This window comes from Chrysemys picta, chromosome 10 (genome assembly GCF_011386835.1).
Source record: "Chrysemys picta bellii isolate R12L10 chromosome 10, ASM1138683v2, whole genome shotgun sequence".
In the NCBI taxonomy this organism is placed as follows: Eukaryota; Metazoa; Chordata; order Testudines; family Emydidae; genus Chrysemys; species Chrysemys picta.
In genome coordinates, this window is record NC_088800.1 from 6,172,540 (window position 1) to 6,198,698 (window position 26,159).

General features: G+C 39.6%; 1 protein-coding gene across 1 annotated transcript in view; it reads left to right on the forward strand.

Annotated features, from left to right (window-relative positions):
• The window catches only part of DENND4A (DENN domain containing 4A), an 84,107-nt gene that overhangs the window by 49,884 nt on the left and 8,064 nt on the right, over positions 1-26,159 (forward strand). Inside the window, exons 14-21 of the mRNA XM_065559023.1 lie at positions 7,085-7,218; positions 8,074-8,209; positions 13,126-13,332; positions 13,419-13,547; positions 13,841-14,020; positions 18,722-18,989; positions 21,944-23,028; positions 24,513-24,729. Coding sequence (XP_065415095.1) covers positions 7,085-7,218; positions 8,074-8,209; positions 13,126-13,332; positions 13,419-13,547; positions 13,841-14,020; positions 18,722-18,989; positions 21,944-23,028; positions 24,513-24,729 — 2,356 coding nt within the window. The remainder of the gene's footprint in view (positions 1-7,084; positions 7,219-8,073; positions 8,210-13,125; positions 13,333-13,418; positions 13,548-13,840; positions 14,021-18,721; positions 18,990-21,943; positions 23,029-24,512; positions 24,730-26,159) is intronic.

Here is a 26,159-nt window from a genome sequence, read left to right on the forward strand (position 1 = left end):
GAGTTCTCCAGGATTGTGAGTGGTGTCTTTCAGCAGGTTATTGACCAGTAGCTATTGACCATAATAGAGACATTTCATAACAATTGCTAGTTTTTAAAAGATAACTTTTGTATAACTTCTGTAACCATTATCCTACTTGTTCGTGAAATACGTGCTGTTTCCTTTGCTTTTCTAATTTCTATTTTAATCCAAATCAACTCAAATTATTAATTTAAAGTGGATTAGTTAAACCACATTAAGCCCCTACGTGAAAATTCTTATTCAGAATTAAAGTAGCCTTAATTCAGTTTATCTTAATTTGTTTCCAAAGTGAATTAAACTAAACTGAATTAAGGGCTACTTTATGTGGACACTCTTATTCAGAATTAGATATTTAATGTGGTTTAATCAATCCACTTTAAATTCACACTTTTAGTTAATTTAGAGTCATTTTTCTGAGTTCCCCATGTAGACAAGCCCTAAGGTTAGCTTTTTGGAGAAGGTCTGAATGCTTTGCTGGATTTGGCTCATAGTGGCAGGTCGTTTTACAGCCAGAATGCTGAACTTCCCATGTCAAAGTAGGTTCAAGTTTACTGCGTCATTTGCAGAAGTAAATTTGTTTAGCCTAAGTACCACCTAGACATTAAGCCCAATCTCTGTTTTAGTGCATACGGTTGACAGTTCCCAAAATAGTACACATGCACTCAATTGCCATGTTATGGCTTTGGTACAGGCAAAACACTTATGTACGCGCTTTTACTGATGAAGTTAGTTCCATGTGCTAAAGTGGGTGGGCAAAATTGGCTTGATCCTGACTGAACAGTCGACCTCTTATTTTCTGCATTATGCTAGAAGAGTGTGTATCTGTTTAGGAAGGATTAAATTGCAACCCACAATTTTTAATATTATTTGGCCATAGTGTACTGTAACAAAAAGTTCCTGTTAATATTGTCGGAAATATAAGACCTGCTTGTTGTCTTGCTAGGTACCTGGAACATTCTGTTCTGGGACATTGATGTATAAGCAATGCATGCTGTTGTCTAGGATTTCCTGTAAAGTAGGTCACCTGCTGTTTGTTCCATGGGAATTAATGTTGAAGATTATTAGAATAGTTACTTGTTAGGGGGCAAAGCACAGTAAAGTCTGACTGAAGAATCCGTACTTTGAAAGAAAAAATCTGAGAACAGCTCTGACTTATTGTGCGGAAAAATTTGATTGGTATTTTATAAAGTGTTGTAATTTTGCATAATTCTGCTTTTCCAGCCTTAGGTCAGTTTTCAAAAACAAATTAATAAAAGAAAGCATAATTGTACATGTTTGTAGACCAGGGATTGATTTAATTAAACATTTATGTTAAACATTCAAGATATCTTCACAATTTAACAGCAAAAATCTTTAACGGCTTCCTAGTGAAGCATGTGACCCATGTTAAACTTTTTAAGAAAGGAAAATTGCAGACAGACAAGAATGTACTCTAGTGACTAACGCTGCTGAGCAGCATTCAGATCTCATTGCAGTGCGGACTAATTGTGTGTCTAATGTTAATTAGGGCTTTTATTCAAAATGAGATGATTATACAAATGCCAAGTTCACTCTGTTACATTTCATTTTATTTTATTGAATGGTTTCAGTGTGCATATAAATCAGTGTCTTAGCTAAAATTATTCTTTGTTCTGGGAGTTCAAACAATACTCTGAAGGAGGAACTCTTACGTTGATGCTGCCACTATACAATCAGCAAATAGTCTATGCAGGTCTTAAGACAAAGCAAGAGGTTCTACTTTTAGAAAATAAAATAAAAATCAGTGTGTTTGAGTATAAGGCTGGGAGCCTGGAACTCATTTATTCCTGTCCTAGTTCTTTCTCTGCTTCATTCTGTGGGCAACCTGTCTACAGTACGTCTGTTTCCAATCTCTAAAATTAGGATAATACTTACTGTCTCATCAGGAGGTTGTGAGAATAAAAGTCTTACACAGTGCTTTATAATCCTTGCATTGCGCTTTTTGTCCAAGAATCTCCATGAACTTTACAAAAGTGGGCAGCTACTTCTAAAGATAGGGAAACTGAGGCACAGAAAAATTGTATTACACACCTAGGATTTGCTGATCTCCATGGAGTAATTTCCCCCAGCCAGACCTTTCTCAATAGGATGACTAGATCCTCACAAAGGGATTTCTTCAACTTCAGAGCAATAGTAAGGACCTTTTACACTGTATTCCTGGGCCCCTGTACCCCTGATATTGGTTTTGGGTTTATGATATAAGGCTTACTAAAATTAAAAATGCAAGAACTATACTATAGGAAAATCAACAGTTAGCTGGGTTATTCTCCTCCTTCCCATCCGATAACCAGATATTTATATTGTCCATCTGTCCATGGCTGGAACAGTACAAAGGTACCTGTGTGGTTGTCTTTGAACACAACTGAATGATGAGGTTGCCTACCACCATCTTGTTCATCTTTAAGATAACCAATTTTATGGTATGTACAACTGGAACCAGTATGATGGCCCTGTTCCAAACCCCCACCATGGGAGCATCTCAAGTCAAGGCATAGTCTCTTATTCATCTCAATTTCCCCTACACAGAAGCAGTTCTTTATGGATTATCTATTTTGTATAATAAAAGGACATTGCTACTTAACTTGCAATATTGTGGCAATTATGAATTCCACTATATTAGGCTTCCACTGCACTTTTGACAATGGGAGCCCCAATATGTGCAGGGTTGACAGTGGGAGTCCCACGCAGCCAACCGCAGAAGACCCCACTCTCAGCCCCAGGCAGCCAACAGCAGAAATTCACAGAAAAGTAATAATGAACTTTATTATCACAAATAATAAGGTCCATTATTATTTTTCCGGAATTTTCCTTGGCTTGTCTGCAACTCAGCTGCAATTTTTGACTATTATCTCACAATTCAAGTAGGGCCTTAGACATTGCTAAATTGTTTCACAAGATCTCATTTTTCCTGAAACAATTCAGAAATACTTCAATCCATATAAATTACTGAGTTTAACATACTTTATTGCTGAAACCAAAAATAAAAACTTGTTTCTGTGGTTTCTTTAAATATTTCTAAAGATTTTAAATGATCAAGTAAAGTTTATTTCTGCTTTTTAAAGAGCCATATGTTATTGCTGTTCACATGATTAAATAGCTAATCCTCTCAATCTGTCTCATGCAGTAAAATGCATAATTAAGAGCATCTCTAAGTACCAAAAAAAGCTGTTTTATCAAATTTTAAATGTTTTCAAGGATCCTTTCGAAACTATATTATATATGTATCTGTTACACAGTAAAGAGAGAAACTGTGAAATTATTTTAATTTTATGTTGCTGGAGTAATCAGCTTTTTCTGTACCTGAATCTACATGTACAGACTTCCAGGAATCGACAGTGTCAATTTGTAGGTTTCATAGTTTAAGTTCAGCAAAGTATTTTTCTATAGAAAAAATGCCTTTTGCTAAGCTTTTAAAAAACAGGCATTGTAGTCAGTGACAGTTTAGCACAAAAAAAGCCCGGGTTCAGAGCGTATCATTTTCCTAGTGTTGTATGTTTAGGATGGTACAAGGAGTTTTGACTTGCAGGATGCATGGACAAATTGTTTGTTTCAGTGATCTCCAGTTGAAATCTAGCTCAGGCTAGTAATTGACAGCCTGCGTGAAGTGACTCAGTAAGTTGTTTTATTGGTATTATGGTGTTGACCACAATATATAGGAAGACAAAAACCGTACCAAATTGTAAATTCATCAGAATAGTATCTGAGTCCAGTTTCTAGGGGACATATTACCTGTTCAGTCTCCATTCCTATTGACTCATTAGCTTCCTTGCAGAGAATAGACTGCCTACTCATCCCTTGGAGAGGTCCCTCGAGGTCAGGCATGCAGCAGCTTAGGGAAGCCTATACTGCTGCTGCTCATGGTATGCTTGTGTGCATAAACAGAAGACTTCAGTCTGTAGGCTCTTCAGTTTGGCACTTTTGACCAGCACTACATTTTTGGCTTTAAATGTACTTTTAAAATATATTAATTATAATTAGTGTGAATCGTCCTGAATTTTAGTGCAGGTTTTATTTATTTAAAATCTGTATAAGCATAGTGCAACCAGCTGCTGTTGATACATGTTTAAACTTGAGATTCCTTTTTTAGGGGAGCTAACGGAGAAAAACATTTGCACTTTGTTTCAGCCAAGTACAGCTCTGAATCCGGATTAGATAACGTGCCCTTGCAATTTCTGATATGATGATGCTTAAAGTGGGCTGGAAGACGATGACGTTTACTCTTCCAAAAGAGAGCAAGATCACATTTTTAGATCATTGCATTGAATGTGAAGTAGGTGTCATGGTATCTGAGTTGAACACAGCAGCTGCAAAAATTGAGCATTTTCCATGTCCTAGGAAGGAGGCAGACTTCCCTCTAATGTCAGTTCATCGATGTTGGAGAGGTGCATCACGTTACCAACAGAAAAAACGTTGCAAGGACAGAAAGCCAGGGTAACTAATTTTTACAAAAGAGACAGTAGCAGAGGTTGTTGATCTGACCAGTCAGCATTTCTTGCAAGAGAGAGCTTGCCATCCAAACACAGTAAAAGTGCAGTTCCCTTCTATGTCTGTGATAGGTAGGGCCCTACCAAATTCACAGCCGTGAAAAACGCATGAAATCTGGTCTCCCCTTGTGAAATCTGGTCTTCTGTATAATTTTACCCTATACTATACAGATTTAATGGGGAAGACCAGTGTTTCTCAAACTGGGGGTCCTGACCCAAAATGGGGTATCAAGGGGGTTGCAAGGTTATTGTAGGGGGCGTCACTGTATTGCCACCCTTACTTCTGTGCTGCCTTCTGAGTTAGGTGGCCAGAGAGCGGCAGCTGCTGGCCAGGCGCCCAGCTCGGAAGGCAGCACCCTACCACCAGCAGCCCGGAAGTAAAGGTGGCAATACCCTACCATACCACCCTTACTTCTGTGCTGCTGCCTTTGGAACTGGGTGGCTGGAGAATGGCAGCTGCTGGCTGAGGTCCCAGCTCTGAAGGCAGCAGCACAGAAGTAAGAGTGGCAATACTTTGACCTACCTACAATAACCTTGTGACAGCCCACCCCCCCTAAAGTCCCATTTTGGGTCAGGACCCCTACAGTTAACAACACCCTGAAATTTCAGATTTAAATACCTGAAATCATGAAATTTTACAATTTTTAAAAATCCTATGAATGTAAAATTGACCAAAATGGACCGTGAATTTGTTAGGGCCCTAGTGATAGGATTGAAGACTTTGTAAGTGTTACAGTTTATTAGTTGCTGGTGTTATGCCTTCAAAGTGCAGTCAGACTCATTTCAGATGAGTTGTTGGTGCTTTTATCCCCAGTGTATTTCTTCCAGTTTCCCTTTCAACGTTCTGTGGTGTGTTTTGTGTAAACACAACGCACTTGGCCATTAGGATCCTGACTGCAAACGGTATGAATTTCAGAGGTGCTGCTGAGCATCTGTAGCTCCCATTGACTGTAATGGGAGTTGGGGGTGCCGAGCGCACCTGAAAGTCAGGCATAGTGACTTAATGAAGCTTTTGTCTCTCCTTGAAGTGGATAGATTTACCATCCTTCTTGTGCAGTATTCATAGAGAAATGCATGTTTAAAGGAAAAGTATATATCGTCCTACAGATCCGGTATGTGTAATAAGCTTATTAAAAGCAGCTGAAAGCTCACACAGTAGGAGGCTAAGTTTAGGTATGTGCTCAATCACTGTCTTTGAAGGAGAAAAGACTGAGGGTAAAAATCCAGTACATTGTCTTACAGCCAAGGGAGCCTGCCATATACTTGACATACATGATGAAGGTATATGGCATGACTAGTCCCCTTCTTGTTCTTATCGCAGTAGTTCGTTTCACAGCCACACAGCCATTCATGTAATTTAAATGTTGGTGTTGGGCTAATAAAATGTGTCCCGGGTGAGAAATAGTAATTGAGTAGCTTGTTTTGAGAACCATCTGAAATTCTACAGTTTCCAGCACAACTGCTGCTGACGCACACAAATGATTCAAACTGTAATGCCAAGAAGATCTGTTGGTATGTGGTAAAAATTCTTTTTTTTTATTCTTCTTCTCTTCTCTCCAGTGGAACAACCACACTTCCTTGTAAGAATGTTTCTGTGGCTCAAGGAATGGAAAGAAAAGCTTTCAGTAATATTGCTAAGCCACCTCTGCTTCCTTTTGGTTCTTGAGGAAAACAGCGACTTTTGTTTTGCCTAATTGAATGTTACAACTGAGTCCATTTCTTCCTGTCTAACAAGGAGCAGAAAGTTTGAGCAACATCCGTTACTTTGGATAGGTCAGATGCCTTAAATCTGGCATCTCTTTAAATATGTGTACGCTAAGCAGACAGAAAGATTTGCTAGTTTATATCAATTACAGAAGTTAATTACTATGTAAGGAACTAAAATTGCTGTGCAGAGCTGTCTGTTCTCACTAAATTACACTATTTGGATCAGGTTTCTGTTACTAGTCCAGTTAGCGATCAAGTTGGAATAGAAGAATAGCTGTAGATTTTCATATTGGAAAATTAAATTGAAGCAATTTCTTCTGTTTGCACACACGTTTCGAGTGGCTTACCTCTGAAAGATGGTGTTCCTCACAAAACCAACTGCTCTGGACAGCTAAAGGGATCCATGAGGATACAAAATGGCTATGAGCTTATTATATTAATGAAAAATAAATTTGTCACTAAACAGATAAATGTTCTGAGATGGCTATCTCAAAGGTGACCATCAGGTCGGTGTTGGATGGTTTGTTTGTAACTATTTTTAGCACTTCAAGTGTCAAAAGGTGTTTTCTTAGCAGCATTCCTTCCCTGGTTTGGGGGCTGTCACATACATTTAGACTGGAAAAAGGCTTTAGCAAAAAGGCGCATCAACATGACCTAGCTAGTCCTCATTTAACCTCCCCCCAACAACTGTGCCTCTCAATCATCACCTTGCCAGGAGTTCCTAGCTCCCAAATACAACCCTTTGATGCTAACATTTCATACTGTTTGCCTGTGCTGTGCAATAGACTTACGTTAATTTCCTGTAACCAAATATAACTTTGACACACACTGTTCTTGTAATTAAATTTCTGCAGGTAGATATGGACAAGAGTGGTGAAACACGGCTTATAGAGCTGGATGAGTCCTACAAGAGTGAACACACAGTTTTCATAACACCACCTGAGATCCCTCACCTACCTAATGGCGAAGAGCACCCTTTGCAGTACAGGTACTCAAGGGAACAGCCTAAAATACTTGCAAACAACAAAAAAGTGCCCTGTTGCCTTTCTACAGCTAATGTATAGAGCTGTATTGTGATAGCTATAGAATACAACTTTTCCAGTCCCACAATTTTTCATTCTGTAAAAAAGCTTACATGTGAAAAGCCTGCTGTGCCAACTGAATTGAAGCTTTAATGACTTATTTGTGTGGACATCAAATTACTTTATTCAGTATTTTAATTTTAGTCACACTGTCTGTTAATATTGATATCTAAATTTTAAAACTGAACATTCAGGGTCAGAGTCTGCAATTTACAGAAGACCTCTTGTAAAATAGCGTCCATCAGCTCCCATTGATTTCAGTACAAGCTGAGGATGCTTATTTCTTTGCAGGAGACACTGTATCTCTCAGAATCAGGCCCTTGGGTGAAAACTGATGTTATTAATTTGTTTGTTACATTGCTCAATTAAAATGGACTTTTAGTAATCTAATTTTATCTTTCAGATGGGTTTGTAGTGCATATATTGATTTTTATGGGCCTCTGTGTTCTGCTTTGTTCATTAGAGACTAAATCAGCACATGAGTTTCTTCTACTAAGTACAGTCAATACTAATGCATTTGACTTGTGCTAATTTATTGGAATACTAATAAAGAAAAACTGTTACTTAAGAATCAAAATTGGTTAAGTGGATGAAACAAGTTAAGAGCTTGCGTGTTTATGCAAGTCATCCAGAACTTTCCGTAAAAACCTTTGTTCATCTTACCTGAGGAAAGTATGACTGCTTTTATCCACTGACATTCTTAGACTTCTGATTGAAACTGTGTTATAAAGGTTAGATTATGGCATATTTTTCTTTTTTAGCTATAATGGATTTCCTGTGCTGAAACTAGATTTGTTTGACCAACCTGAGGGGTTCCTGACTACACCAAATAATAAACTGTCTTCAAAAGCCAGTAGTCCCAACAGCCCATCCCCAATGTTCAGGAGAACAAAACAGGTACTTTGAAATATTTAAATTACTAGAGAAGTTTTAAAAGTTTATAAGGGCCTTCTGCTTCCAAGCTTAGTTATCAATACCCTTGGTTACCATGGTTGTAGATGCAACTAAAAATTATTTTTGTCACCAAGGGCTGGTCTACACTGGGGGGGGGGGGGGAAGGATCGATCTAAGATACGCAACTTCAGCTACGTGAATAGTGTAGCTGAAGTCGAAGTATCTTAGATGGATTTACCTTGGGTCCTCACGGCGCAGGATCGACGACCACGGCTCCCCCCGTCGACTCTGCTACCGCCGCTCACTCCGGTGGAGTTTCGGAGTCGACGGGGAGCGCATTCGGGGATCGATATATCACGTCTTAAAGAGACGCGATATATCGATCCCCGATATATCGATCCCCACCCGCCGATACGGCGGGTAGTCTGGACGTACCCCAAGAAACTTAACTTGGGCAACATTGATGATTCTTCTTCAAGTGCTTGTACACATATATTCTGTTGTCGTGTGAGTTTGGATTCTATTGGCCAGCCATGTCCACTGGGAGCTCTGAGCGTCCCTGTGCTCCCAGCTCAGGGCATAAATGGCGAGGTGATGCTAACAGTCTCTCAGGTCCTTCTCATCACCCATGGCTTCAGGTAGGAACTCTGCAGTGTCCAAACCTCTTTGCTCACTGTGTGGCCTTATCACCAATAGTTAGTAATAAAATTAGTGTAGATTTACCATTTTCCTTCCCCTTTTTTTATTTATTCCCTGATCTTGAGAATGGTTCCCCCAGAGATAGTCCAGTACTGTGTTCACCAAAAGTCTCCAGGATTCAAAATATGTCCCACCTGCAAGGCAGTAATGCCTCTTAATGATGGATACACCAGATGCCTTTTGTGTCAGGTACTTAAGTTGTTCTCAAAGACAACTTAAAAAGCTAGGAGGCACGCTTGAAAATATTTCTGATGGAGAAATCCATGTGTCCCTCCTCAAACCCTGTGGTCCCTAGGGCTGAAAATCTTCTCTGATGTGGATGTCGTCAGATAATAGCTCTCAAAGCAGAGGAAGAAAAGAGCATTCTGATTTTAAGTACTTTTTTTTTTTTAATCTCGCAGTTAATTGCGATTATTTTTTTTAATAATTTGACAGCCCTACCAGAAACCTTTCTGTTCAATGACATGTCCTCATGATTCTTGAAAGGATGAGTCCCACACTGAAAAGTAAAGAGGATTTCAGCCATCCTGGAGACATGACACTAGTATAGGAATCCCATATTTCCTTTTTTCCCCATGATATATACCAGTTGTAGCTCATAATTTCCTGTAGAGACTGCTAGACTTGGAGTTATCTCTAAATGATTCTCTTTTTCTACTTAAGGGCACAAGGACCTTTCTCACCTTCCTCTTCCATAGTTATTTAAGAAGGGGACATTTTTTTTCTGCCTTCTGTTTTGTGCCACCTGTGTCATCAAATCAGATGACCAAACAAACTTTTTACACTATTTTTAGGGCAATCTCCATTCTATTAGTATTCATTATTTCGATTGCTGTAGCACCGACAGATGGGTAGATTATCTTCCTGTGTGTTTGGAAATCCAGTTCCTCTCCCAAAGAGTGTACAGTCTACAAATACACAAACATAAATGAGAGGTTGTGGGAAAGAATTACAAGCAAAGTGATCAGGGTAGTAACAGGTACACATTTTTTAATTACATGTGTGTGTTCAAACTCACTAAATTCCCCTCCCTTTTTCTCTCTTCCCTACTTATCCTCCCCTTATTGCAATTCCAGTGATCGTACACACCCCTTTCTCCCATCTGTAAATCTCTTCCCTCCACATAAAGGAGCAGTCCAGTGATAAGATAAATAACTGAGATAACTAGATGTCTGTCAGCTAGTTTCTTGTAGGCCTGATAGTAGGGATTTCTCCTTAGAGGGTGGCAGTCTCAAGGACCAGCTCAGGAAGAGTGGGGTCAGTTTGTGGGGGATGAGGTTGTGGAGTTTCTCTTGGAGTTGTTTTGGGGAAGGATTTGATGATATCCTTAAATTCCTGGGTGGATTGGGGTGTGGGGTCATCTTTGTGTTCTTTATAGTAGGTGGTGACCATTTTCACAGCTTTATTGAAGTACCTTATTTCTTCTTCCCTCCCCAGCCATTGCTATAGATGACTCAACATTTCTTCTCTGGGCTTGTTCAGATACATCTGAAAAAGAAATGTCCAGGCCTTTTCAAATTGTAATACAAGTTTTTAAAAACAGATTTTCTCTAGTAGGTTTTACAGTCTGACAATATTGATAAATCACCTAATGTCACTTGTTTCTTGCTTTACAAATTACTGATGAGCACTAAATTGGAAGTACAGTGGCATGCACACATTGTGCTTAATTTAATTAATGAAAATTTCTTTTGAGTATATGATTGGTCATGTAATCAACTTTTGTTTAATGAGTGAGCACTTGCAATCATTACTGCTACAGAGCTCCCTTATCACTATTCAGTTCACTATGTCTTGATTTTTATGATCTGACGTGCCCCTGACTTAAACAAGTATTTTAAGTAGCTTATTTTCTCCTCTAATGGACAAGTGCTGAGAATTACATTTCAGATGAATATTTGCATTCTGTATATGTAGTAATGAAATGTCTTTTGAAATCATTAACATTTGGCAGTACAAATAGTTTACCCTTTAAAATGTAGAATTCTGACCCTACTGTATTTATCCATGTTTCTTTCCCACTTCTGGCTACAACATGCGGTTTCTTGAGATATAAAACAGTGCCAGGCCCCTAGACTTTTTATTTCCATGTCTTTTGCCTCTTTTTTTTTTGGTCCTAAAAATGCCTTAACAGAACAGCCTCCTTCTTAGCCTTGCTATATAATACTGTCCATTTTCTTCTACCTATAGACGGGATCCAAAGATAACATTGTGTTCCAAATTTTCAGTTTGTAGCTGGTTGATAGTCTCTTTTCACAGAGATCTAGTTGATATTATTGGTAACAAAAAACAGTTTGCTGGGCCTTTCACCAGTATCATAAGCTATGACATCTTGAAGAACCAAACCTCTGCAATGGTTTGGTCTTAAAATCACAGTGAGTGCTAGATCATAATGCATCCAGAGTGTAAAAAAGCTGAAAGTATCTGTGCTTTCACTGGTCTTCATAGTATTCTTCTACAAAGCTTGGTTGTCTTGTCAAATAAAAGGAATTACTGTTTTGTCCCCATGTTTCCTGATCTTAATCATTAAGAAAGTGAGAATTAATCAAACTGGAATATTCAAGATCATTGCTAATAAGAACTCAGGTTGTATTAGGAATCTTTCATCTTTGGAACCCATTTCTGATCTTTCACCTAATTTAGCATGTAGAGGTTTTAAAATTATTCCAGGCTGGCTTTCATGAATTTGCCGAGAAACTGTATAAAAACAGGGTTTCCTTCCCTCTTGTTCCTGGTGACTGAAACCTAATGGACACAAAACAAAACAAAACAAAAAATTTAAAAAAACCACCACCAACAAAAAAACATTGTGATAAGATTCTGTACTTCTACAGTATCTTCCCTCTGAGTACTTCAAAGCACTTTACTGTGGGAGTATTAGTAATTAAAGTCACAATATAAGGATCTCTGGTGCAGAGTATGCTGTTCTAACAACGTAAATAGTATGTGGCAATACCTCATGGTAGTTTGATAGTAAGTAAAGAATGCGGTATACAACTGTGAAAGTGCCTGGGGGTAGTAAGTAGGCAGAATATAATACCTGAGTTGTAATCTGGCAAGAAAGCACCCTAGGATCTATAATAACCACAAGTGGACAGAACTTAGGTTCTATATTTCCTTTGAAAGAAGTCACCATTTGTGGTATGGTGCTCTTTGACCATGCTGGGTGTTTTGGCTCAGTGCTGATTCAGAAAAATATCTTGTGTCAATTTGATAGTGCTATTTCCTAGGATCCAGATAAACCAGCTAAATGGTCTTTTGAGACCTCCTTCCAAATTTAGACCTAGTCTAATTATGCTTAGTTCATGAAATCTGACAAGATCATAGCAAAATGACATGGCTGCCGGCCATACCCCATCCACCTAACTTTTGAGTGTGCAAACATCCACAAAATATAATGGGTGTTTGAAACTTGTTTGGAAAGAAGCACAAGATTTAGGATCTTCTGGTTGGTTTTTGTTTTCTTTACTTTGAATGTTGTCACGATTTGGAATTGGACAGTTCCTCTTTGGTATCTGTCAGTATTATGAATTAGTCTCGCAAATGTATGTTAATATTTGATTATAAATCAGATGCTTTTGATTAGAATCATGAGAGTACCTTTCCATGACACTACACAAATGATAAAGGTAGAAATGAGGGGGAGGGAAAGAGAAACTATCATTGTATAGAGGATTACTTTTTTATTTATTTTGTCTGAATGGACAAAGAAAAACAATTGAAAACTGAGTTGACTTGGAGGCCTGTGCTGACAACTGAGTAATTTCCAAGACCTAATATACAATATATTTATATAAGGACAGCTAATCACCTTGAATCACATTCTCAGTTATTCTCACCGTGTGTGTGTGTGTGTGTGTGAGAGAGAGAGCGAGATGGGGGAGAGTCTATTTGTTTATGCAAGCAAAAGGCTTCAGTAATTTAGTATAAAGTCTTTTGAGAAGTAAGTCGCTTTTTTTGTGTGCAGTTATTAAGTCCACAAGAGCTGATTCTACAAGACACATCTCTGCTTATCTCAGATAAGAACTGAGCCCCTTGTGTGGTGATGCTTCTCCTGCCTGTCAGTCCAGCTTCTGGCTTCAATTTCAGTGTGTCTAAACTTCTTCTGCCCATAAAGATCTCAAAGCACTCATGCAAGGTCTCACTTTTATGAGCAACTGATTCATTTCTAAAAAATCAAATATGTATATTAAAGATCCTAACTGAATACCTCTTTACAGGAAATAAAGTCAGCCCATAAGATAGCTAAGAGGTACTCCTCCATTCCTCAGATGTGGTCCAGGTGTTTGCTGCGTCACTGCTATGGCCTATGGTTCATCTGCCTTCCTGCGTATGTGAAAGTGTGCCATTCAAAAGTCAGGGCTCTGAGAACTGCATATGACGTGCTGCGAAAAATGCATACCAAAAAGATAGATCCCCCTGATGAGGTAAAAAAGTGAATCCTGGGTTTTTTGTTTTGAATTTTGTGTAAATTCGGTTTATAAAATAAAACACTAAAAATGTCTGTTTTCAGGTATGTTACCGGGTGCTTATGCAGCTATGTGGGCAATATGGCCAGCCTGTGCTTGCAGTGAGAGTCCTTTTTGAAATGAAAAAAGCCGGTATTGACCCTAATGCCATTACATATGGTTACTATAATAAGGTAAGTGTTTTGGGCAAGGACAGGAAGAAGGCTGATATATTCTTATCATTGTACATAATTAAATAGCAAACAAATTACTGAAGGAATCATTTTTATAGAAATAAGTTAGAAAATTGCGCTTTTTTTTTTACATTCTAAGATTTACTTTATTAATGCAGCGTGGTTCTTGCCAGTTTGATTTAAGTCAATGAACCACTGTTTGAACATCCTTGCATTTGAATATCTTAAGCAAATCTGTAACAGAAAGCAAAGACTTCTTACAATCATTTAATCTGACTTTATTCATTGAACAGGCTGTTTTGGAAAGCACCTGGCCTTCAAGTAGTAGAAGTGGCTATTTCCTATGGACGAAGATCAGAAATGTTGTATTAGGAATAGTGCAGTTTAAAAAAGCTTTAAAAAAACTACCTGCCAACACACCACAAGCAGCTCTTTCCGGTAGAGTATTCATACATTTTTATATACACTTACATTGATGAGCAAATTGCATTTAAAAAAGAAATCTGTCAAAGGATTGAATTACTTCTATATTATTAGTTATTTAATAAAAATTACATTAGCGTTAATATTTTTAAATAAAAACATTTGTTTTCTGTCTTACAACTAAAATGCCAAATGCTCATCTGTCTACTTCATTCATGTATCAGAGGGGTAGCCCGTGTTAGTCTGAATCTGTAAAAAGCAACAGAGGGTCTGTGGCATCTTTGAGACTAACAGAAGTACTGGGAGCATAAGCTTTCGTGGGTAAGAACCTCACTTCTTCAGAAGTGAAGAACTTCTCCCAGTACTTCTGTTAGTCTCAAAGGTGCCACAGGACCCTCTGTTGCTTTTTACTTCATTCATGTTACTAGGACACTTCTCAATGCAGCATGTATTTTATTATGTGACTGACTTTTTTTTAGTCAAAGTATCACTGCTGATAACTGTGGTATAGATTTGTGTGTATAATAGATATTGTATATAAGGTTATGCTAATACATGCTTTCTTTGTACTTTATTTCATCTGACATGGTGTCTTATTTACTATTGTTTTGCTTTTAACTTTATACATTACCTAGTAGAGGGGAATTACACTGTTAAATCCAGTATGAGTATTTGGATTATATTAAATGTAAAATGTGTTGTTTTAACTAAGTATTGAAGAGTCATTAAAGCAGTTATATTTTACAGTTCTGTACCTTAACTTTTCAAAATGCATGAATCATTAGTTACTGCCTACAACTCTAAGTAAAAAAAGACAACAGCTCTGCAAGTAGCATGTGATGTTAGAAAACCATAGCACTTGGATAACGTTTCCAGGAATCAGTTCTTTTTCTTATTAGTCACTGGTCCAGGACCATTGCTTTGAAAAGTCTGTCACAGAGCTTCTAGCCCTAGAGGGTGATGTATTTGATTTGAGCCTTGATGGTCCATGAGACTCCTCATTTTAAATGTTATGGGCCCCACTCTCTACCTTGGACCAGTATTTCAGGGTCTCTGTGCTACTGAAACTGTCACATTCATTTCATTTGATGTCTGACCTTGACATTTATGGGACTGATTATTGTAATGAAAGAATTATGGATGAAGGCACACGTTAAAATTAAGATTTATTTTTAATAACTAGATTTTCATTGTGTCTTATTATATTTAGTATATGGCATCTCTTTCCATAAGTAAGACACACAAAAATGGGTGAGATAATATCTTTTATTGGACCAACTACTGTTGGTGAAAGACAAGCTTTCTGGCGGTAGAAGAACTGTGTTGAAATGTTATCCCTTGTTTGTTTTTTTAACTCATTCAGCCAGAGCTATACTAGTCATCCTCCTGTCAGTGATGCCTATCAAGAATTGCCAAGTAACTCTGTGGGCTTTCACATGATTTTACTGGGTATTGCTGATTAAAGACTTTTCATGTAAAGAAGATCTCAATTGATTCTGCATTATTTTAAAAAACAAAACCAGGATACTTTTACATTTCATCTTTAAAAAAAAAATTACTATTCTTCGAGTGCTTGCTCATATCAATTCCAATGTAGGTATGCGCGATCCCATGTGCGTAGTTGTTGGAGACTTTTGCCTTAGCGGTATCCATGGGGACAGCCAGGGCGCCCCCTGGGGTGCCATGCTCATGGTGTGGTATATCAGGCGCCACCATCCCTGCACCCTCTCAGTTCCTTCTTACCACCCATGGTGGTTAGTCAGAGTGCCTCTCTCCCTTACTTCGCAAGTGGTTAGCGGTTGCTCTTGCTTCGTTAAGAGCTCTTCAGCCTTGGGTTTTAATTGTTTCTTGTAGTAAGATAGTTGTAGTTAGTTGATAGAGTACCTAGTGAGACTTTGCCCAAGGAAGGGCATGTCCCAATCCCTTGGGTTCAAACCTTGCACGGACTGTAGCAGGTCTATTCTTGTTAGTGATCCCCACGGCAGCTGTCTCAAGTTCTTGGGCGAATTGCATGTCAAGGAGGAGTGCCGTAGTTGTAAGCACTTTCAGCCATGAACTCAGAAAGAGCTGGATATTAGACTCTAAGCCCTTCTCATGGAGTCGGCCCTTTGCCCGGCGTCCAAGCCCTGCCACCAGGAGTCGGCGAGTACCTCGGCATCCGTGCATAGCGCACCCCCAGCAACGGGCTCTGCCCAGCACCATTCAAATTCCCCGGTGCCTAAGAAGGCCCTGAACCACGGCTCACCGGCACCAGGCAAAAAGGCCCGAGGGCGTTTGGACAAAGAACCTGGTTCGGCCCGCCCAGCCACCCCGGAGCCGTGAGGGCGCACCTCTCCGGCGGAAATTCTGAGCCCCTCAAAAGGTCCATCACCGACTCAAGAGAGCGGTTTGGGACCCAAGCTTCCATTATCCCCGGCGCCTGCCCAAGCCTTCCCAGTGCAAAGGGAGCAGAGACCTCCACCAGTACCATGGCGCAGCTGGGGCAACAGGAAGTGGCAAAGACTCCCCAGGAAGGCAAGCCAGCTGCTGTGGCTTCGGGGGGAATAGCAGAGAATACGGTTGATCCTAGGAGGCGAAACAGCGCTCTGATGCAGCAGCACCAGTGACACCGGGGATACCAATGGCACCAGGCTCAGTGCGTGACGATCGCTCGGAGGCTGGGGTTGAGGAAGCAGTATCTACCCCGAAACCTACCTCCCTCTGGGGGGAAGAAGCCATGGACCTCGCTCCAGTAACTCGGGCATCCTCGTCATCCCCAGACGAAGCAGAGATGGGTCCTTCAAGGGCTAGCCTGCCTAATGATTTTAAGGAGCATCAGGCTCTGCTCCGGAAGCTGGCAGACAATCTGGGCTTAGAGAAGGAGGAGATGGCCGAGCAGATGGACTCATTGTTCAATGTCCTCTCCTCTTCCACCCCGGCTCGCCTGGCCTTGCCAGTCCACAAAGGAGTCTGAAAGATTGCCAATGCCCTGTGGCAAACCCCCTTGTCTGTCCCTCCCACTTCCAAAAGGGGGGAGAAAAAATACTTTGTTCCAGCTAAAGAGTTCAAGTATTTATATATCCACCTGCCCCCGGGCTTGTTGGTCGTCTCCACGGCCAACGAAAAGGACAAACAGCTCCATACCTCCTCCACTCCTAAGAATAAAGAAGCCAAAAGGCTGCATCTCTTTGGGAGATGTATTCAACTGCCAGCCTACAATTCCGGGTGGCAAACCACCAAGCTCTCCTGGGAAGTTACAACTTTAATTTGTGAGATACCCTCTGCAGGTTCCAGGAGTCCCTCCCACAGGGGTTAGCCCAGGAATTCAGCACCCTGGTTGAGGAAGGCACGGCGGTAGCCATGTGCTCCCTACAAATGCAGCAAACTCTGCGGCGCGGGTAGTTGTGTCAGCAGTGGTGATGAGGTATGTAGCTTGTGGCTACAAACGGCGGGCCTCGCAGGAGATGCAGACTTCAATCCAAGACCTCCCTTTCGACGTGGTCCGTCTTTTCTCCAAGCAGACGGATGCCAGGCTGTATGGGGTGAAGGATACGAAGACCACCCTTCGTTGGCATACATATGCCGCAGCCTGCTCGGAAGCCCTTCCGGCTGTCCCCGCCACCAGGACCTTGGCAGCCCCGCCAAGGTTCTGTAAGAAGAAGGAACAGTAGCTTCAGTCAGCGTTGCCCCTCTTCTTCCCACTCACCTACACAGCCTGGACCCTCTAAACACCCTGGGGGCCAGAATTTTTATGTACATTTGGTGGCACCAGTGTTGTATTAAATTAATCTATTCTTGTCCTGGCATTCTATGGCAATTTTTATGTGGTAAAGTGTTCAATATACCGTTACTACCCTCATTAGCTAGATTAAAGCTAGTGTGGGTAGGCCTACCTACACCACAGTCACATCTTAATTTGTGGTGTAGACATGCCCTTTTAGTGGTGATTAAACCTCTGTAGCTCCCTTTGACTTAAATTTGGATTGTAGGTGCTCAGGAGTTCTGAAAATCAGGCCCTAATGCTCTTACAACTAAATATATTTTGGACAAATATATTGTTAACTACTGCTTTTAGTGGAAATGTTCACTGAATTATTATCAGTTGCCCTAGGTTAATAGGTGTTTTCCTGTTTTTGCAGAGTGAGGTCGTATTGGAACCTCTTTTGTATTTGTTTTCCTTGAAACAAAATGCGAGTTAGTTTAAATTAAGCATTACTTAATAGTATATGTAATTGGTTCCACTGAGATGAAACATGTAATATTGCAGCATTCAAATGTAAGTTGCAAGTTCAATAAATCTGACATCAAAATTTTATTGCTGTTGTGAGATCTAATGTTCTAAAAGTTTGTTGTTCTTTTTAAAAAAACAGCAACACTCATTTAGAAAATTGTATAAAATTATATTTAGAAAGAGAGACTGTAGTTGGTCACTAGAAAGTCTCATTTCATATTCATAGATCTTAAGGCCATAAGGGACCATTCTGATCGTCTAGTCTGACCTCCTGCCTAACACAAGCCATAGAGTTTCTCCTAGTAGCATTATAATATCGTTGCATTTTGGAATCTTGAAGATTACAAATTTATATTTGGATGCTGTTTTCTCCACTGAGCTCTTCTAGAAGTGTATCATTTAACAATTCAGTTAGCCATTCTTTGGTGCAGTAATCTTTGCTAATATTGCCACGGGGGATGTCTCAGACTAGAACATCTCAGCTTACTTTTGGTATAATTGATCAGTATCACCACATGCTGTCATTCAGTTTCTTAACTAATCCTGTAAAAAAAGATTGCCTATAGATAATGGGAATTTGAAACTTGTTCTACGTGTTACCTCAGTCCTAATGAAATTTTTCATGTATTCTTTTATGCACACAGTGTCTGAAACAGAGAGTGCAAAAGGAAGTGGTGACTGTCTTCCCAAGCTAAATTATCAAAATTCAAGTAGTACTTCAATTCAAGTAGCAAAAGCCACTTCTAACATAGTACGACTCAATGGTACCATTGATAATGCTGACAGTACAGCTGGGGAAGTCAGCACTGGTGAGTTAATAGTTGTACTTCATCTTTATTTAACGGTAATTGGGGTTTTTGTTTTGTTTTTTTAAATCAGAGCATAACTTGCATTATTTGTCATGGAGCTGCGTCTCTGCTAGGTTTTAGTTTTTGTGTACGCCAATATGGTGATAGGGAGAAAACTATTGGCGCTTAAACAATTCTCTTTTCTCTGGGCCAGCTTTTTATGTTTGTGCTGGTTTTAGTTTCTGTTTCCTTTTTTTCTCCCCTTAACCACCAAAGTTGCTGGCTGCTATTACAGCAACTGACTTGTACATAATTGTATACTGCTCTCCAAAGTCACGATAATGCTGCTTTGGGCTTGGACCATGAGGGTCTTTGTTTCGTCTACACATCACCTATGTTACCGTCATGACACGTGTATTCTTCGTTAGTCTGAAAAGTAAAAGTGCTGGGTTTGTACCTGAACTCTTGTCTTGAATCATAGCAGCAACTCTGCAGCCTCCACCACTTGTATTTAAAAAAAAAAAAAATGGCAGATGATGTAAATGAAACTCTTTTCAGTAATGTCAGTATGAGTTAGATTGGGTCTATCGTCTGTAAGTGCTTGTATCAAGGAGACAACTTTGTGAATATTGTGGCTGGATTTCCAGAATTTTCTTTTCTTGACTTTTCTGTTCGTGTTTCTGCATGTGCTCCCAAACACCCAAAACTCTACATGTGGCATTTTCTTCTGTCTCTCACATGTGACCTCCTGCAAGTATCAAATTCCTGCAGGTCATAGTAGAGGTGTCAAACCAGTATAATTAAATGACGCTTCCAACTGTTTTTACATGCCCTTTAGTAATGTGAAGTCTAATTATTCTAACACTGTCAGCTATGGTTGAAATAGTGTGATGTGTCATGTTTTCAGGTCTGTGGATTCTAATGTAGTGACAAAACTAAGGAGTCTGCTCTTACATTCAGACTTCTTTCTTTGGCTCTAGTTAATCACATTAAAAAATGTTGGTTTTTGTCCTCAGAAACGGTTCTGTTTGTTGACCCCGGCTATTACACCTCTTATTAGTGAATAACCATTTCCGTAAAATGGGAACCTAATTTAACGAGCCTGAAATTTCTTGCTGCTGCTTTCAGAATACGCTTGGATGCTGTGACTTAGAGGCCCTCTGACAGATGCTGCTGTTTTTCTAAAAATCATTTTATGGGCATCCCTCTTTCAGTTCAGATTTCAATCCCTTTTACGGTGTATTGACATCCAGGGGTTAGAGAGTATGAGGGAAGCTGTGTGCGTTCTTCTGGGGAGCATAACTCCTTCCCTTCCTCTTCCTGCTAAAATTAGAGGGAGAGCTCCCCTTTTCTCCCCTTCACAGATTCCAAGGCCAGAAGGGGGGACCATTGTAACCATCCGGTCTGACTTCCAGTATAACACAGGCTATAGAATTTCCCCCCAAAAATTCCTAGAGCAGATCTTTTAGAAAAACATTGTCTTGATTTTAAAATTGTGAGTAATGGAGACTCCACCACAATCCTTAGTAAATCGTTCCAGTGGTTAATTACTCACCCTTAAAAATTCATGCCTTTTTTTTCCAGTCAGCATTTGCCAAGTTTCAACTTTGAGCCATTGGATCATGTTATACATTTTCTCTGCTAGATTGAAGAGCCTATTTGTTTCCCATGTAGATACTGTAAGCCCTTAACCTTCTCTTTGTGAAGCTAAATAGACTGAGGTCTGTGAGTCTATTACTATGAGACATATTTTCTAATCCTTTAATCATTCTCATGACTCTTCTCTGAGCCTTCTCCAATTTATCAACATTCTTCTTGAACTGTGGGCACCAAAACTGGACCCAGTATTCCTGCAGCATTCGGACCGTTGCCAAATATAGAAGTAAAATACCTCTCTACTTCCCCTCTTAATGCACCCCAGGATCACATTAGGTCTTCTGGGCAAAGGGTCACCCTGGGAGCTCATGTTCAGCTGAGTATCCACCACAACCCCCAAAACTTTTTGGCAGTCACCACTTGCCAGGATAGAGTCCCCCTTCCAGTAAGTACAGCCTACATTCTTTGTTCCCACATGTATCTACCTTTACATTTAGGTGTATTAAAAAGCATATTGTTTGCTTGTGCAGTTTACCAAGCAGTCAAGATCATTCTGAATCAGTAACCTGTCTTCATTATTTACCATTTCCCCCAATTTTTGTGTCATCTGCAAAATTATCAGTGAAGATTTTATGTTTTCATCCAGGTCATTGGTAAAAATGTTGAATGTCATAGGGCCCCACTGGACAACATACCCACTCAATGACAATTCCCCGTTTACAATGACATTTTGAGACCTATCAGTTAGCCAGTTTTTAATCCAGTTAATGTGTGCATGTCAATTTTATATTATTCTAGCTTTTTAATCAAAATTTTGTATTATACCAAGTCTTAGAGAAATCTAAATCGATTACATCAATACTACTACCTTTATCAACCAAAATGGTAATCTCATCCAAAAATATAACGAGTTTGTTTGACAGGATCTAGTTTCCATAAACCCATGTTGATTTTGCATTAATTACAGTACCCTCCTTTAATTCTTTAATAATCAAGTACCATATTAGCCACTCCATGATTTTGCTTCCCTTCCCTCATTCCCCAATATCCCCTAACTTAGAGGGGAGGGATTGTTGTTCGAAGGGAGGCAATGGCTGTACAACACCTGAAGGAGCCTTATTGCCAAGTGGGGGGAAGCCCAGGCAGTGGCACAAAGAAGCTGACCACCACATGGGTGTACCCAGTGATGTGCAGGATTTCCCTGAATATCTCTGGACATCTGTGCAGTCAAGCCAACCCAGCTGTAGTATCCACAAGCTGATACTATTACCAGTTTGAAAGATTAAGCAGATCTACATTCTAGTTTTTTTGCTAATGGTGACTTTTTTTTTATTTCTTGTTGTTTGACAAAAGTAAAATAACTCATTTTTGTTTTTCAGAAAGCCCAGCAGGGCTGCTTTTCACATCCGCTTTTGAGGATACCAATGAAGCAGGAGTTCTGCAAAGTAAAACCTTAAGAAAGAGACATAAAAGTGCTGTGGAACCTGACCTAAAACAGATGGCATGGGGAAGCAGGAGCCGTAATCTGAGTGGAGATGCCCTGATGGGGCTCATGATAAATAGAATTAACCAGAATGCAAGCCCTGGAGACATTGTGGAAAAATTAGGAGCTGATGCAAAAATACTGTCTAATGTATTCCAGAAGAGCATAAGGCCGAATAGTCTTGACATCAGGAAGTCATCTTTAGGGTCTAAGAGAGAGAGTATGGAGAAGGAATCTAGTGATGAAGATGCACCTTTCTATGGCAGTTTTGTAGATAAAACAGAGTCTCCTGTTATCTTTGATTTAGAAGACTTAGATGCTGAACCTGACACAGCTAAAACAGTAAAGTCGTCTAATGAAAAGCCTAAGATGTTACAGCGTAATAGCAGCTTTCTAATAAAACCAGTTGAAAAAACAGATGTGGAAACTGGATTTGATCCCCTCTCGCTGCTGGTTGCTGAGACAGAACAACGGAAAGAAGATGATGAAGACGATGATGACAAAAGTGTTTCAACGCCATCTGCAAGGCGAGATTTAGCTGAAGAAATAGTGATGTACATGAACAACATGAGCAGCCCTTTGACAAGCCGTGCACCAAGCATTGACTTGCAAAAAACATACGATGACAGAAATGTTAGTAAAAAGAGTCCAACAGTCACCCAGCCATGCAGAAGATCCAGCCTTCCCCCATATTCCCCCAGGCCAGTGAGTCTTATCAAATCCAAAAGTTATCACATAAAAAATGAAGAAAGGCCAAGGGACAGGCTTTGGTCCTCTCCATCTTACAGTCCAGCGAGGGAACAGTCGCAGGACATGGCTGGTGCATTAACTCTAGTGTCTTCACCTTCGTTCAACTTAGATACACTATTAACACCTACATTTGATGTTCTGAAAAGCAGCATGTTTTCTGCTGGGAAAGGCGTTGCAGAGAAGGCTAGCAAGTGGTATTCAAAGTTTACTATGTATGCTGCATCCTCAAAGGTAAACTTTCACAATTACTTTGAGATTTTTCAAAAGATACATTTCTATGAAGAAAGGACATAATTCTGTAGAGCCTGAAACACTGAATCTTGTGTATGGAAAAGGTCTAGTTGGCTGACATACATCAAGGCAGAGTATATGCACAACATCCATTAGTGATGAAATGGGATTTGCCAGAACCTGATTTATTGTACTGGATCAGACCATTATTCAATTAAATGCAGTGATTGACATTTTCAAAGCAATTGAAGGTCCTAGAAAGTTTGACAAGAAAGTCAACAGCAACTACAGATTCAGTGTGTATTCAAGTAATTATAGTATTAGCAGTACTAGTTTCTCACTTCCTGCACCAGAAGTTTCTGGGGATGCAATACAGATAGCATGTTGCGCCCTGGAGCAGGAGCAGATTAGATAACTCTTGTCAATTAGGAAGCAAGACTGATGGATTTGGAAGGGCATCTTATTCGTTCAGCTACCAGCATGGTGTCTTTAAGTGGGTTGCTTGGCATATGAGGGGGAATGTAATGTGAAGAATAATAGAGGATTCTTGAGCATTTTCAGTTAGGCTTAGCTGGCACAAGCACAGAAAAATTCTTGGTGGTTATTGCTCCCAACAGATATTTTTCCTCTGTAGTGTAAATCTTTTACTAATGATATTTGGGAACTAGATGTGTGTGTTTTCCAGTACCAGACTAGAATACATGCAGCTTTTATTTAACATATGTCTTTATGGAGCAGAATAGTGGTTACTCAGACTAGGAAAAGATTCTTTGGTCTTCACTTTAGAGAAGTAAATGAAAGCTTGTCCATCATAAGCGAGAAATACTCAGATAAATGCAACTTAACTTTGAAATGTACATTTCGTGTATGTACAGTATTACAGCTACTAGACCCTTTCCTTTTTATATAAACTATCTGAACTATTGTGCCCTTGGGAAAATGTTTTTTCAAATAGTCTGAATGATGCAGTATTTTTTGTGTAGCAAATATCTTTTTGTATATGTCCGTTTAACAGACACTTCTGTCTGTCTTTAAAGAGAAACAATTTGAAGAAAAATTGTTCCAGCGTTAATTTGAAAAATGGAAGTCCTCTTATATTCAGTGATTAGCTGATCTAAAGCTGTGTCTGCATTAGAATTGTTTTGTTTGAATTCCCACCGACGCTGCCACTGGTTCAACTTGTATCAGTCATAGAAACAGTGGAAATGCTAGTGTAGACAGGCTCCCAGTGCATGTTGGGGATCTAAACCAAGGAATTTTTAAAAAGGAGCCCATAGAGATCTACTGAATAAAGACTGACTTATCTTTTATACAGATACAGGTTCTCAATACAAATCTGAGGTGAATTGTCTATCAGGGAGAAATACTTGGGTGTCCAACTTCTCATAATAAAATAAAAATAACATTTTTATCTTTCAGAAATATTTCCATTTGCCTGTAATTTTCTGAGCATAGAAAATAACAATATCACTGTTTCTTTGTAGGATCAAAATTCAGACCGAGCAAGTGTTTCATCTCTTGGAATTCTGGATTCAGAATCTACCTCTCTAACTGATGAAGATGTCTGCAATGACTTTGAAGGTACTTCTTCTCCTCAAGAGAACAATGACACCTCGGTAATTAAGGGAATTGGTCTAAGTAGGACAAGCCTAGAAAGTTCAGCTTCTCATGATGGCTCATCCAAGCAATTCTATCACTGTGGTAAGAGGTTTTTTTATATTTTCATTAAATTTGCAATCCCTTGCTCAAAACTATAGTGTTGAAAGCTGTGGCATCTCTTCATAATTTTAGTTCATAATTTGGGATCACAATAGATACATTAGCCCTTTTTGTGAGGGGAAGCAAACGCATGCAGCGAGGTAGTAATTTGCATACATGTCCTCACCCGTGTGTGTATTCGTACTGCAGCTCCTTGGGAAAGGGACCATCTTTTTGTTCCGTGTTTACGCAGCCCCTAGTACAATGGGGTTCTGATCCATGACTGGGGAGTACAAATAGTAATAATAATAATGATATTCTCAGGAACCTCTGTATTCCATCTCATTGTTCCTGGAGTTGATCTTGTATGGCTCCAATATCTTCAATGGCTAACAGAGACAACTGCACTTTTCGGCTAAGAGAGGGTTATATAACCTGCAAATGTCTTTAACAAGGCTTGTTGTTTGGTAGCTCATTTTATTGTTCCTGGCTTTTTTGTTTTTCTTCTTAATAGCAATAATACAAATTCTTAATAAAAGTAACGTGTTTCCGTGTAGAGAGCAAGACAGGCATTTTACTGAATTGTCTCTAATCTTTAGAGGAGATTAAATGGTTGGTTTTTTGTGTTGCATACAGATTTCTGCATAAATATCATGATAGAGTACCCATTTTAACCACAACCAAATTGAGAGGAAGCATGGTTTAGTGAGGAAAGTATGGGACTGGGAGTCTGGAGAGCTAGTTCTCTTTGGGGCCATGCCACAGACTGTCTGATGTTGAGCAAATCATTTAGTATTACCATTTTTTTTCCTGCAAAAAACAAATTCCATTCATTTAACCCCTTCTGGTGAGAAATGTCTGTGTGTCTCTGGAGAGCAGACAGTAGGAGAACTTCAAATATCTTTCACGGACCCCTGCTGCTGGTTTCACAGGAATGGACCCAGGGGACAGAATTTCAGTTCTGCTGCTGGAGTGGGAGTGTTTCTGGAGTGGTGGTGTGTGAATATGGGGCAAGTTAGGGGACTGGAGCATGGAAGGGAAATGGGTTTATAGCAAGAATTAATTTCTTGTTTAAGAGGGAAGGAGTTCAGCACGGTAACTGTTTGTTTGGAGTAGAGTCTGTGCATGGAGGACAGGCATACCAAGGCTGGGGGAGGTGAAAGCTGTATGGCATACTCTGAGGGGTTATTTGAGTTCTATTAGGGGTGACCGTGCTGGGCTTTTTTAGTAAGAATTGAAAGAAAATGCATTTGGACCAAAACAATTGAAACCTCTTCCCACTCTCTCTTTCCTGTATGTGCACGTGAAAGCATGCACACGTACATTGTCATTAGTAATTGTCAAGTTATCCCTTAGTGAATTATCAGTATTTTTTTTCCCCGTTTGTTTGGTATGAGAGAGATTTTAACCACCTGTACTTCATTTTTCCCCAT